Here is a 13,671-nt window from a genome sequence, read left to right as displayed (position 1 = left end):
ATATACAGAACTTCAGAAGAAAACACTATAATAATAACCTTCGAACTTTAAACCCTCCTAGCCGAGTAGTTAGCACGCTAACCTTGAAATCCTGAGTACAGGGGTTCGCGTCCTGGTGTCGCTGATTATTTAGTTTGAAACGGAGGTTAATGGTGTGACTCTACTCAGCGGTGCCAGAGTCAACCCAACTCTAAATGGTTACCTGAAGAAATCTCGTGGAAAAACACTGGAAGGGTAGAATGTTTTGCCCCCTACCACGCACTCCACTTCAGGGCGAAGGCACAAGATCAAGAAACCGATGCCTGCGCTACGCAGACCGGTCAGCAGACGAGAAAGTTTCTAAGTTTATAAGATACAGAAAAGTTCTATTCATCAGATTTTTATAGTTTCTTTAATTTTAATTTATAATTTCAACCGTAACTGAGAATTTCATCACATTCAAGTATTATAGTATCAAAACCCATAATCAGAAATTAAATTCATGCGAAAGACTCATCTTCCAACTAATTTTACTATGTGCATCCATGTCTCGTGATACATGTTTTGAGATAGATTTAGAGTATAAAATCGATTTAAAGCATAAGCAAATTTATGCCGTTAAATACTTTCTAATTCTGTACTTGATTTCTTATAAAAAAGAAAAAAAATTCAAATTTTCCCTTAAATTCTTTAATAAATTTTACGTCAAAGTTTTGTAAATAACAAAGTTTTGTAAATGTTTTGGTTTATTCAAGGACGGATCCAGGATTTTTTTCGGGGGGGGGGGGGTTTACTAATTTTTGACTCAGTTTTCGACTAATTTTACTGATTTGCACCTAGGTTTTACTAATTTTCGACTTATTTTCGACTCGGTAAAAATTTCGGGGGGGGGGGGGGGGTTCAAACCGGGTAACCCCCCCCCCCTAGATACGGCCTTGAGTTTATTACTTTTTTAGCCAAACTTAATTTCATCTTTCTTAGTTTCATCTGATTAATTGGGTATTTGCTTGAGGTATACTTTGCTAAAGGCATTTACGGACAGGATTGCCACCTGTAGCACGAACGTACTATTTCAGTACTATTTTATTATATGTAGTACTGTAGAACGTGGTAAGGGTTGTTAAAATATCACGAAAGTGCTATTTTGGTCCTATTAAAGTCAATTTTTCGGCTATAGCACCGAAAATCGCTGTATAGCAGGCAAATTTGGGCAATTGTAGCATTTTAGGAACTGACCGTGGCGGCAACCCTGTTTACGGATACCTTCACTTGTATCGTTTACTTACAATTGCTTCAGTTAAATCAATGGCTTAGCTTAGTTTTATGCTCCACTATTTTGTTTCTGACTATCTGATAAACTACTAGCAAAAGTTATCTGAAAATAAACATCGTTTTTCATATCAGGTCTTGTACCCTTCATACAAATCATTTTTGAGCAGACTAAGCAGACCATTAGATTGTCTAGAATTTGTACCCCCCCCCCTCTATTTTTTAGAAAAATATAGTTTATTGAAAAATAGATTTTAATCATATTTTCATTGAAAAACGTGTTTTTGAAATTCTCATGGAAAATAACAACGAAATGGCCTCTCCTAAATTTAGAAAAATACGCTACCCCCCCCCCCCCCCGTTATTATGACCAAAAAGGTTTTAAAAATACCAGAAGCATAACAGAAAGGAAATGATGAAATGCTGTTAAATAACATAAAGTGAATAAAAATACAGGAATAACAGAAATACAAAAAGGAACCTATGACATAGTATAGATGTAACTTCAAAACCACAAGAATAAAAGCTCCTAATATACATCTAGCAGTGACATTAAATTAGACTAGATAATAGCATATAGTTTCCAGGATTATGGTTCGATTTTATGCCATACTATAGAACTGAAAAAGAAACAGAACATTTTTACAAAAAAAAAAAAAAAAAAAAACAACGAGCTAAAAAAGGAAATCACTGATTAAAATAAAAATAAAGGATAAATAAAGGAAAAATAAAGCAAAATAAAAATAAAGGAATAACAGAAACACAAAAAAAGCACAGGAATAAAAACTCCTAATATTTCTCTAGCAGTGACTACGAAAAAAAAAGAAAAAAAAAGGAAACAACAACGAGCTTAAAAAGGAAATCACTGATGCATTTGAGAAATTAGGAGAGTTGTTCGAAGCTGTTATGAACGGTAAGAGCTGATTCGATACAGAAGAGGGGGTCAAATATGCCAAATCCTTCTTGCATCTTTATGCGGTCCGATGGCTGAAAACTATGTGTTTTTTGGAATTTGAAATATTTTTTTGGAAGAAGGAGGTGCTTAGAAGGTTCCAAACCCAGACCCCTCTTCTGAGCAAAGTCATGGACAAAAATACCCTCACAAAAATAAAAATAAAGAAAATTCCTCTATAAATGCGAAAATGCATTCAACGTAAAATCCCTTTGAGCCCATTACCCAAAGGAAAAGTATTGAAATGCAAAATATAATTGGCAGTTCTAATTAAGAGTTTATTATGCGATGCGAAAAAAAACATGTCTAAGCAAATGACGTACCTTATATAAAGCTAACATTTAAAATACAGAAATTCAATCCATGAAGTAGTTCAGGTTAGTGTACCGAAGCCTAAACAACTGGTGGAAGGCGACAAAAATTTGACAAAGCCAGTTATTTGACAGCAAAACTCTTTTGCTATATATATATATATATATATATATTCACAAAATTCATAGGCTGTTTTGAGGCTATGTCTCTGTCCTTTAATACTTTTCATTGTTTTATTAAAAAATAAAGATTATTGTTTAGAAGCTAACCATCTTTAAAAAAATATAGAAGGAAATCGAAAAGGAAACAAAAAGCTAACCATTTTTCACAAGAACAAGAGGTTGGCTATCCGGATTTCTCTTTCAGTTCTTGTCTTTCCCGGATATCCAGGCCACCCAAATTCTTCCATGCAATATACCCTTGTAGGACTGCAAGAAGTGATTTGAAGAGGGCGATGGGTGTGCAAACTATTACAAGAATCCTGAAGAGGCCAATTCCAAGAACTAAAACAAATTCGAAAAGTTTAACAGTGATAAATTAGTCATAATACAATTCAATTTGGCCGTTAGGACATCTCAAATCAATATCATCGTTGAAAAATTTCGAATTCAATGGTCTGGAGAGTATGCATATATGTAAGTATTAATTTAGAAAACCTTTTCCACAAACAAAGTTTTTTCTAAGAAAAGTAAAGACCTCTATTAAGCCAAATACGAGCAGAAATAAAGTAAATTAATCTTCCAAGCGAAAACTACCACAAATCACCATCAATAAATAAATGAAACCTAAAACAAATAGAAATTACAACAAATAACCGAGTCAAACTCAAAACGAGCAAAAATTAACATGAGTTAATTAGCATATTTGAGATTTCGATGCGCTCTTTCTCGCGTGCTCACCGGATTCTAAATAAGTACCAATGATATTTCTAATAAAGATCCCAAGATCTCAAGCTCAGGACTAAACTTTCAAACATCCCAAGATGTAATCCCGTTTTTGGGATCACATCCAAAGATGTGGTGGATATATTTGTAGAAAACAGTTATTGACGCCGGTCTATATCTCTCACATTACAGGTTGTGAATATAGCCGATTCGCGGGGGAACTCGTCCTTGGGGCCCTATTTTGGATCTCCTGGAGCAGTAAACGTATGGATTTATGAGCCCTTTAAAAAGCGGGTATATTCACGTTCAGCCGCATTCAGTCATTCATATTCAGTCACAGGCCTAATATACGAGTTGTCGAGAGATATAATCGAGTAAGTTGATAGGACCTGATCAAGAGCTACACTCTAGAGAGGTCTTAGAAAAAAATAATTCTTAATTATCAACTCTCTTGATAACTTCACCTTTAGTGTAAGGGAATAAAAAGCTCCATTGTATAAACAAATACGTGCTAATTAACAATCGAAAGCAAGTTTTTTTTTGTTGTGCTCTAAAGTCGTCTAAAAAAGATATTCGATGGGGTGATTAGTGGCTCCATAGTGCTGGAGGCATTGAATTTGACAACCCAGAGCTCAGATGACTTTTAATCTTCAGGAGATCCATATTTTATAAACAGGGAAGCTTTTATAGGGTGAAAATGTTAATGAAAAGCTGAATGGGTCAGCAAAATGGTGTGAAGGCTTCTTGAGATTGTCCCCTATGACTTATACACATCAAGAAGAGTGGTTTCGAGGATAACACTCTGCGATGCTTCACGTTCTACCAGACTGTCATTAGCAGTAAATCCATCAAGAATTACATGGATAGCACAGTTTCTAAGATAAATCTCAGGAGACTTGACTATATAGCCACTAAATCCATGTACTTCGACTTCAACAGGTACTGATGACTGCACTGAGTTAAAAAAAAATGCTAAGCTAAAAAATAAAGAACTTCAAATACTGAGAATTGAACTGAAAAGAGCTAAAGAAGTGAAAAGAACAAAAAAGTTAAAGAACTGAAAATACTGAGTAAAAAAATGAAAAGAACAGAAAAGTTAAAGAACTGAAAATGCTGAGCTAAAAAAAAAGAACTGAAAATACTGAGCAAAAAAATAAAGAACTTTAAATACTGAGAACTGAACTGAAAAGAACTAAAGAACTGAAAAGAACTGAAAATTTAAAGAATTGAAAATACTGAGCTAAAAAAATAAAGAACTTTAAATACTGAGAATTGAACTGAAAAGAACTAAAGGACTGAAAAGAACTGTAAAGTTAAAGAACTGAAAATACTGAGCTAAATAAATAACCAACACTGTTCCGTTAAAGTTACATAAAAAGTTAAACAAAATACCTAACGAAACCTAAAAGTCCGGTAAAACACCAAAATAAATGATTAATAAAAGCACATAAAAGGCTGAAATAAAACACCTAATGCCCCGTTAAAATACCTGAGTGAAGCAGTTAACTTCCTGTTAACTTTTAGTGAAAATATCTAGCTAAATAAATCACCTATTCTATTGCAAATACTAAAAGGGTAAAATAAAATCCTTACCAATCGAAACCGTCCGTCAAAATTCCGAATGATCCGCATGGTCCGTTAAAATACCTAACTGAAATAGGTAACTAAAAACTTAGTTAAAATATGAAGGTAAATAAAATCCCTATACGGTTCTACTAAAAATACGTCCAGAGTACATAACACTGGTAACGGTTCGTCAAAATACGAACTATATAGCCGCGAAAAGGCTAAAATGAAATACCTAAAGCGTTGTTAAACAGCCAACTGAAATATCAAACTTATTTGAAATGCCTAGCTAATATAATCCTTAAATAGTCCCATTAAAAACATAAAGATTAAAATAAAACACCCAGCGATCTAAATGTGCTGTTAAAATACCTACCTAAAATTAACTATACTACTATTACCACCAAGAACTCACTGCAGCACCAAGTTACCTAAGGCCAACACAGCTACACAAGCTCCTCCTCCACTCAATCTATTCCAGCGATCTAAATGTGCTGTTAAGATACCTAACTAAAATTAAATATACTACTACTACTACCAAGAACTCACTGCAGCACCAAGTCATCTATGGCCAACACAGCTACACACGCTCTTCCCCCACTCAATCTATTTCAGCGATCTAAATGTGCTGTTAAGATACCTAACTAAAATTAACTATACTCCTATTACTACCAAGAACTCACTGCAGCACCAAGTCATCTAAGGCCAACACAGCTACACACGCTCTTCCTCCACTAAATCTATTTCAGCGATCTAAATGTGCTGTTAAAATACCTACCTAAAATTAACTATACTACTATTACCACCAAGAACTCACTGCAGCACCAAGTTACCTAAGGCCAACACAGCTACACAAGCTCCTCCTCCACTCAATCTATTCCAGCGATCTAAATGTGCTGTTAAGATACCTAACTAAAATTAAATATACTACTACTACTACCAAGAACTCACTGCAGTACCAAGTCATCTAAGGGCAACACAGCTACACACGCTCTTCCCCCACTCAATCTATTTCAGCGATCTAAATGTGCTGTTAAGATACCTAACTAAAATTAACTATACTACTATTACTACCAAGAACTCACTGCAGCACCAAGTCATCTAAGGCCAACACAGCTACACACGCTCTTCCTCCACTAAATCTATTTCAGCGATCTAAATGTGCTGTTAAAATACCGAACTAAAATTAACTATACTACTATTACAACCAAGAACTCACTGCAGCACCAAGTCATTTAAGGCCAACACAGCTACACACGCTCTTCCTCCACTCAATCTATTTCAGCGATCTAAATGTGCTGTTAAGATACCTAACTAAAATTAACTATACTACTATTACTACCAAGAACTCACTGCAGCACCAAGTCATCTAAGGCCAACACAGCTACACACGCTCTTCCTCCACTAAATCTATTTCAGCGATCTAAATGTGCTGTTAAAATACCGAACTAAAATTAACTATACTACTATTACCACCAAGAACTCACTGCAGCACCAAGTTACCTAAGGCCAACACAGCTACACACGCTCCTCCTCCACTCAATCTATTCCAGCGATCTAAATGTGCTGTTAAGATACCTAACTAAAATTAACTATACTACTATTACTACCAAGAACTCACTGCAGTACCAAGTCATCTATGGCCAACACAGCTACACACGCTCTTCCTCCACTCAATCTATTTCAGCGATCTAAATGTGCTGTTAAGATACCTAACTAAAATTAACTATACTACTATTACTACCAAGAACTCACTGCAGCACCAAGTCATCTAAGGCCAACACAGCTACACACGCTCTTCTTCCACTCAATCTATTTCAGCGATCTAAATGTGCTGTTAAAATACCGAACTAAAATTAACTATACTACTATTACTACCAAGAACTCACTGCAGCACCAAGTCATCTAAGGCCAACACAGCTACACACGCTCTTCATCCACTAAATCTATTTCAGCGATCTAAATGTGCTGTTAAAATACCTAACTAAAATTAACTATACTACTATTACCACCAAGAACTCACTGCAGCACCAAGTTACCTAAGGCCAACACAGCTACACACGCTCTTCCTCCACTAAATCTATTTCAGCGATCTAAATGTGCTGTTAAAATACCGAACTAAAATTAACTATACTACTATTACTACCAAGAACTCACTGCAGCACCAAACTGCCTAAGGCCAACACAGCTACACACGCTCCTACTCCACCCAATCTATTTCAGCAATCTAAATGTGCTGTTAAAATACCGAACTAAAATTAACTATACTACTATTACTACCAAGAACTCACTGCAGTACCAAGTCACCTAAGGCCAACACAGCTACACACGCTCCTCCTCCACCCAATCTACTCTAGCGATCTAAATGTGCTGTTAAAATACAGAGCTAAAATTAACTATACTACTATTACTACCAAGAACTCACTGCAGCACCAAGCCGCCTAAGGCCAACACAGCTACACATGCTCCTCCTCCACCTAATCTATTCAAAGCCTCCCTATTTACACCCTCCCAAGAAGTTTCTATTTCCCTTAAATCGAACCTTACGACATCCTCCCACCCCATTCGGGGACGACCGACTTTTCGTTTGGCCCTAGACGGTTGGCCAACAAGGAGCAATCTATGTGACAATCTATAGTCCTTCATCCGCTGAACGTGTCCTAACCAACTCAACCTTTCTCTCATTATAGCCCTAGAAAGCGGGATTGAACCACATTTCTTGTAGAGCTTACTGTTTGAGATACGGTCGGTCAGTCGGGTACCCAAAACAATCCGTAGAAAATTCCTCTGGAAAACACCTAGCAAATCCTCCGTTTTTTGGAGAGCCAACACTTCAGAACCTAACTGAAATTAAAACCTAAATAAATTAAATAACTAAAAAAAACCTAGCTAAATAAAAGACCAGAACAGTGCCATTAAAAATACATGAACAGTTAAAACGAAACCGATAACTATCCAAACAGTCCGTTAAAATACGTAACTAAAATAGGTAAAGGTTTTTAATAAAAAACTTAAAACAGATGTTAAAGGAATTTTGTTAAGAAATCTAGGAAATTGTATGTTACTTGCACTAATTTAATGGTCATATCCTCGGTAGTGTGTATAATGCATTTGTTGTTTCGCATTTGCTCGCCCTTGCTCTAATTCTTTCTTTTTTTCACAATTCATATTAAAGACATTCAAGGTTGATCTTATAAGTATATAAAATATTTGCTTCAGCTGCCAGTTTGGTATAGGAAGAAAACCTTGTCTTCGTTATAGGGCGGTTTCCGCGACTTGGAAAGCAGATCTGGAATCACTTTCCATGTGTTTCCGTGGATGAAAACGGATATTAATAATTTTCCATTCAGGTTTTCGCAACTTGGAAAAACGTTCCACTTTTCGGAAAAGTCAGTCCAGACAGGTCGTGGTAAGTGGAAATAGAAACCACATTTCTGGCGCGTCTTTTTCAAACAGGTCGAAAATGCGGAAGAACGTAACTTTTTGTGAAAGAAAATTTTTGAGGCAGAAATAATGAAGGTCAGTTCCAATTCCAAAGTGCAGGTAAGCTAGATATTGACCCTGAAACTTATTCTAATGGTTTTTCGTGATCCAAGCGTCGTCTTTGACGCTTTTTCCGCCATCTATAGATGTTGTGAACACTTAAAATACTGACAATCTTTACTGATTTAAAAGTACCAGAAATAAGTTGTGGTTGAAAGAAAGAAGGTACGTTTTTGCTTGATAGAATATTTTGTTTTTTTGTGAAAGAAAATTTTTGAGGCAGAAATAATGAAGGTCAGTTTCAATTCCAAAGTGTGGATAAGCTAGATATTGGTCTTGAAACTTATTCCACTGGTTTTTCATGACCCAAGCGTTGTCTTCGACGCTTTTAACGCCATCTATGTACGTTGTGAAGACTAACAAATCTTGACAATCTTTAGAGATTTAAAAGTACCAGAAATAAGTTGTGGTTGACAGAAAGAAGGTACCTATATTTTTGAAAATTTTAAATAGACTGTGCAGCAGCCTTTTAAAGCCAGTTTCCTTGGTTAAAGTGGAAATCTTACAACATTTTATTTTCACCATCTAATAAAAACAATTTGATCTTACAGATAGCGCAGTATTAACTGACTAAGAGATACAAGAAACAATAAATTTCTGTTATATTTCTGTGATTAAATTTCTGTGAGTGGAGCAAAGCAATTATTTATTATTATACAAGGTAATTATTATTCCAACATTAAAACGACGCTGAAGATATTAATAATAATAAGAATTATTATCCGTTTTGAGGTAAGATTAAACAAAGTAGAAACAACTTTCGAAAAGAAAACAGAATCCTAAATACAAACGCGAATAAGCTAGATCAGGGGTGGACAACCCGCGGCCCGCATGCGGCCCGCCGTAAAAATTTTTGCGGCCCTCGAGATTTATCATACTTCTATATTCTGCGTCCTCATGATGCGCGCACGTCTTGGAACATCACAGATTCGACGTTTCACTCTTAATAATGCTATTTATCAATGTATATAGCCCCAGTATTATATTATTAAGTTGTATAGCCCAAGTATCATCAATGTATGTTATACAAGTAGTTATAAAAACAGTGTATTACACTCGATCAGCCCTTGCGAAACGACAATTTAGGGATTTTCTGAAAGAATTAGATTCTGAATGCGGTGACATTGTGTACTTCAGTCGAGTCAGATAGTTAAGTCATGGAAGATGTTTACAGCGATTTTATCAGTTACGATAAGAAATTGATTTGCTTATGAATGACAAACGACAAAAAATGAATGACAAAAAAGGTATGTGCCAGAATTAAGAAATGATGAGTGGTTATTGGATTTATGTTTTTTTCGTGGATATTGTCAACAAACTCAATAAATTAAATATATAATTGCAAGGAAAAGATAACCTCATAGTCAATACATTTAATCACATCAGAACATTTCAGAGAAAGTGTTGTTATTTGAATCGCAATCGGAAATTAATAATGCTCACCACTTTCCATTGTTGAAAGAATTTAAGAAATCAAAATGTAACTATTATATCAAAAATGCAAAAGAAATAAGAAAACTTGCAGATGCTTTTGAAATTCGATTCAATAATTTAGATTTGGTAAAAATACACCAAAATTTTTGTAATATATTCACCGCCTTTTCATGTTGAAATTGAGTCTGTCACAGAATATCACCAAACGGATCTGATTGACATACAGTGCAATAATGAAGTAAAACGCATGCTTGAAAATTCAGAATTAAAAATGGATTTTTTTTAAACATTTACGTCGCAAAAGAAACATATACGTCATATTTACGTCCAATTTAAGGAATTTGGCACAAAAAGCTGTTAGCGCTTTTGGTTCAACTTACACCTGCGAATCGTTTTTTTTTTTTTTTAAATGAAATTTGCCAAACACAAAACACGCTCAAACATAACGGACACTAACCTGCAATACCAATTACGATGTGCAAATACCCAAATTGAGATCGACTTGCAAAAGCTAAGTGAAAAGTGGAGAAATAGACATCGCACTAGTGAAATAAATATTTTTCTATGGTTTTATTTTTTAATTTGTTCATTTTTTTATTGTTCGTATTGTATATTTTTTACAATGTGGCAAGGCCGTATCCAGGGGGGGGGGGGTACCCGGTTTGACCCCCCCCCCCGAAATTTTTGACCGACTTTAAAATAAGTCGAAAATTAGTCGAAAACTGAGTAAAAAATTAGTAACCCCCCCCCCCAAAAAAAAAGTCAAAAATTAGTAAAACCCCCCTGAACAAAAATCCTGGATACGGCCCTGCAATGTACATTTAGTAACATCATTATTATTATATTATCTACGTTTATATGTAAAAACAATAGTAAACATAATTAATAAAAATTCACTATTTTTCAATTTATCCTTCCAAGAAATATCTATAATAGGGGTAAATCTAATATGGGATATATATAATTTTACATGCGGCCCGCGGAGTAGTGATGTATTTCCAAAGTGGCCCGGTAAATAATTTGGGTTGGCCACCCCTGAGCTAGATATTGGTCCTGAAACCTATTCCACTAGTTTTCGTAATTCAAGTGCCGTCTTCGCTTTCCAATTTCCTATTTTCGCTTTCCAGCGGTTTTAGAGACGTGTAACCGAGAAGAAAAGAGTTTCCAGGAATCTCGGGAAAACCATCTTTATTTGAAGCTGCCAATATTACCACAGCGGTACAATGAGAGTTACTAGAAACAGTTTACTAGTGAAAGCACGTTTGAAACTGTTCTCTATTGATGATTATTATTATACTTTATTATACTATTATTATTATATTGTTATACTTATTATACTTTTATTATTATACCATAGTATTATTATATATTTTTGGATGATTCATTGTTTCTTTCTTAATTTTTTTTTGATTCCTCAGTGTTGTATTTTTACAACTATGATGGACAAAAACTCTATAAATAATTTCTGGGACTACATTGGCTAAGCATGACATTTTTTTTTCTAATTATAACAAAAACAACTATTTTTTCTTAGTATTTGTGCCTGTATGTATAGAGTTTTTGACGAGATAAGAAAAAAACGAGGATATTTACAGTCAGTGAAATGAAAATGCAATGCAAATATTTTGGCGAAGACCACATTGGCTAAGCATGATATTTTTTTTAAACGAGGATAATAACAGCGAGTGAAAATGAAAATGTAATGCAAAAAATGGGGTGAAGACCTCCGCTCGACCATCTTCAGTGCAAAAACAGCTTTAAAAACACAAAAATAAATAAAAAAACCGTAAAAAAACACCACTAGAATAAAAGTAAGACCCTTTCCAAGCAACGGTGTAAGGGTAACTGAATAAAAAAATTCACAGTTTTTTCTTATGAGGACGGTTGAGTAGAGTCTCGGCAAAAATATTTGCATTGAATTTTCGTTTTCACTGACTGTACGTATCCTACTTTTTTCTTCTTTTCTAGTTTTTTCATATCTTGTAAAAAAAACTGTATACACACATACGTAAATACTAAGAAAAAATAGTTGTTTTTGTTAGAATTAGAAAACAAATATTTAGTAATTTTTTTTTTTTTTTAATAAATATATTGAAAATTATTTTATAAAAAAATAATAAAAAAAGTAACCAAAAAAATATTCAGTTAATTAGTAAAATCACCTTTGAAACCGTTCTCTACTAATCCTATTTCATGTACATAAATGTTACTGTGAATATCCGAAATTCGGTTAATGTCTAAATTCACCGGTGAATGTCCGAAATTCCTTTTTTTCTGTTTGGATTCAATTAGTTTTGCGAGTCAGCTTTATCTGTCCTATGCAAGCAATGATGGTAAAAGTTAAAATTAGTTTATGGGTTAGGTTAAATTAGGTTATAAATCCCAGAAATGGGTTAAAAATTTAACGCAACCTAATCTCACCTATCACCATCAAACCTTGCATAAAACTGAAAAAGTTGACTGGCAACGCTGACTAAATCCAAGGAGAGAAAAATTTATTTCGGACATTCACCGGTGAGCATCGACATTCACCAATTTCAGACTTTCACGGTAACATATATAGAAATCAAAAGATACTAAATGGGTAATCAAAAATCTGATTGATAGGATAACCAACAAAAATACCTAACTAAAATAGTTAAAGAACATAAATAAAATACCTAATGGTCCTTCTGTGAAGTATAGGAGATATAACATGGCGTAGAAGAGTTCGTTGCCAGCACACATCGTGAAAAGGAATGTTCTAGACGTGTAATAAAATCGTAAGAATGTGTTTTCAGACGGGTCAATGTATTTATGACTCCCCTTTCCAAGGAGTAAAGACCTAGAAAAAGTTAATTAATTGAAAGTCATCAAATTTTAAAGTCACTGAATTTTATTTAGGTTTTTGAATGGCATTACGGACGGTAAATATGATAAAAAATGGTTTTCAGATGAACTCATACACTTATGACTTCCGCTAATTATTATTATTATTATTTATAGAAAACCTGTCTTATTATAAAAAGGAAATGACAGAGCACTATAAAAAAAAGAGCAAAAGATCACTATGCAACTATTACATTGCAACTAGTGTAGAAGGAGTTGGTTCCAAGTATGTTTTAACAACAAAATGAGGGAGCACAACAGAAGGGTACTATACTTTCTAGGACGAAAGACAATTAGAAAACACAGAACAAATAATGAAGAACACAGGTACTTCACATATTTACGTTCTTTTTATAAATTCCATCATGATACATGATACTGCAAGTGCCATATAGCGAAAAAACATCACTTTTGTGTCATTTGGTTATTGCACAACTCAAAGAGTATGGGTTGCTTATGAGAGTGGGAACTGGCGCTAGTGTCGACAAAAAATAACTATCAACATCATCCGGCATCTGGCAACACTTGAAACTTTTTACTGTAATCATAAGAATAATTAGTTTTATTAGTGTAGTTGGTAAAACTAGGGTAATAATAAGTGTGTTATCTCAGTTTTCGACAGAAAAATGATTACAGAGCTTGAAAAAGTCAAGTGTCGTCAAACGATAGAGGGAATTGGTAGTTTTTTTTGTCGACAGTTTCCACTCTCATAAGTTGCTCATACTCTTTGGCATAACCACTAAGCCCGAAATCTTCACTCAAATCCATCAAACTTTATTGACATTGAACATGACTATTCTTATCTTGTTTCTTCTTATTTTCTTTTGTCTATACATTAACCCCAGAATCTGTAAATCAGATTAT

At 34.4% G+C, this 13,671-nt stretch overlaps 1 protein-coding gene across 1 annotated transcript in view; it reads right to left on the bottom strand.

The window, feature by feature from the left end:
• Positions 1-2,837: 2,837 nt before the first annotated feature.
• The window catches only part of LOC148945829 (CDP-diacylglycerol--inositol 3-phosphatidyltransferase-like), a 76,331-nt gene continuing 65,497 nt past the window's right edge, over positions 2,838-13,671 (bottom strand). The window contains exons 4-5 of the mRNA XM_089097719.1: positions 12,600-12,763; positions 2,838-3,015 (exon numbers count right to left, since the gene is read on the bottom strand). Coding sequence (XP_088953845.1) covers positions 2,858-3,015; positions 12,600-12,763 — 322 coding nt within the window. The 3' untranslated portion in view covers positions 2,838-2,857. The remainder of the gene's footprint in view (positions 3,016-12,599; positions 12,764-13,671) is intronic.

This window comes from Artemia sp. Qi Xiang Cuo, chromosome 12, assembly GCF_049724085.1.
Source record: "Artemia sp. Qi Xiang Cuo chromosome 12, ASM4972408v1, whole genome shotgun sequence".
Classification (NCBI taxonomy): domain Eukaryota; kingdom Metazoa; phylum Arthropoda; class Branchiopoda; order Anostraca; family Artemiidae; genus Artemia; species Artemia sp. Qi Xiang Cuo.
Note: the sequence above shows the minus strand (reverse complement) of the source record. Positions and strands in the feature narration are given on the sequence as shown.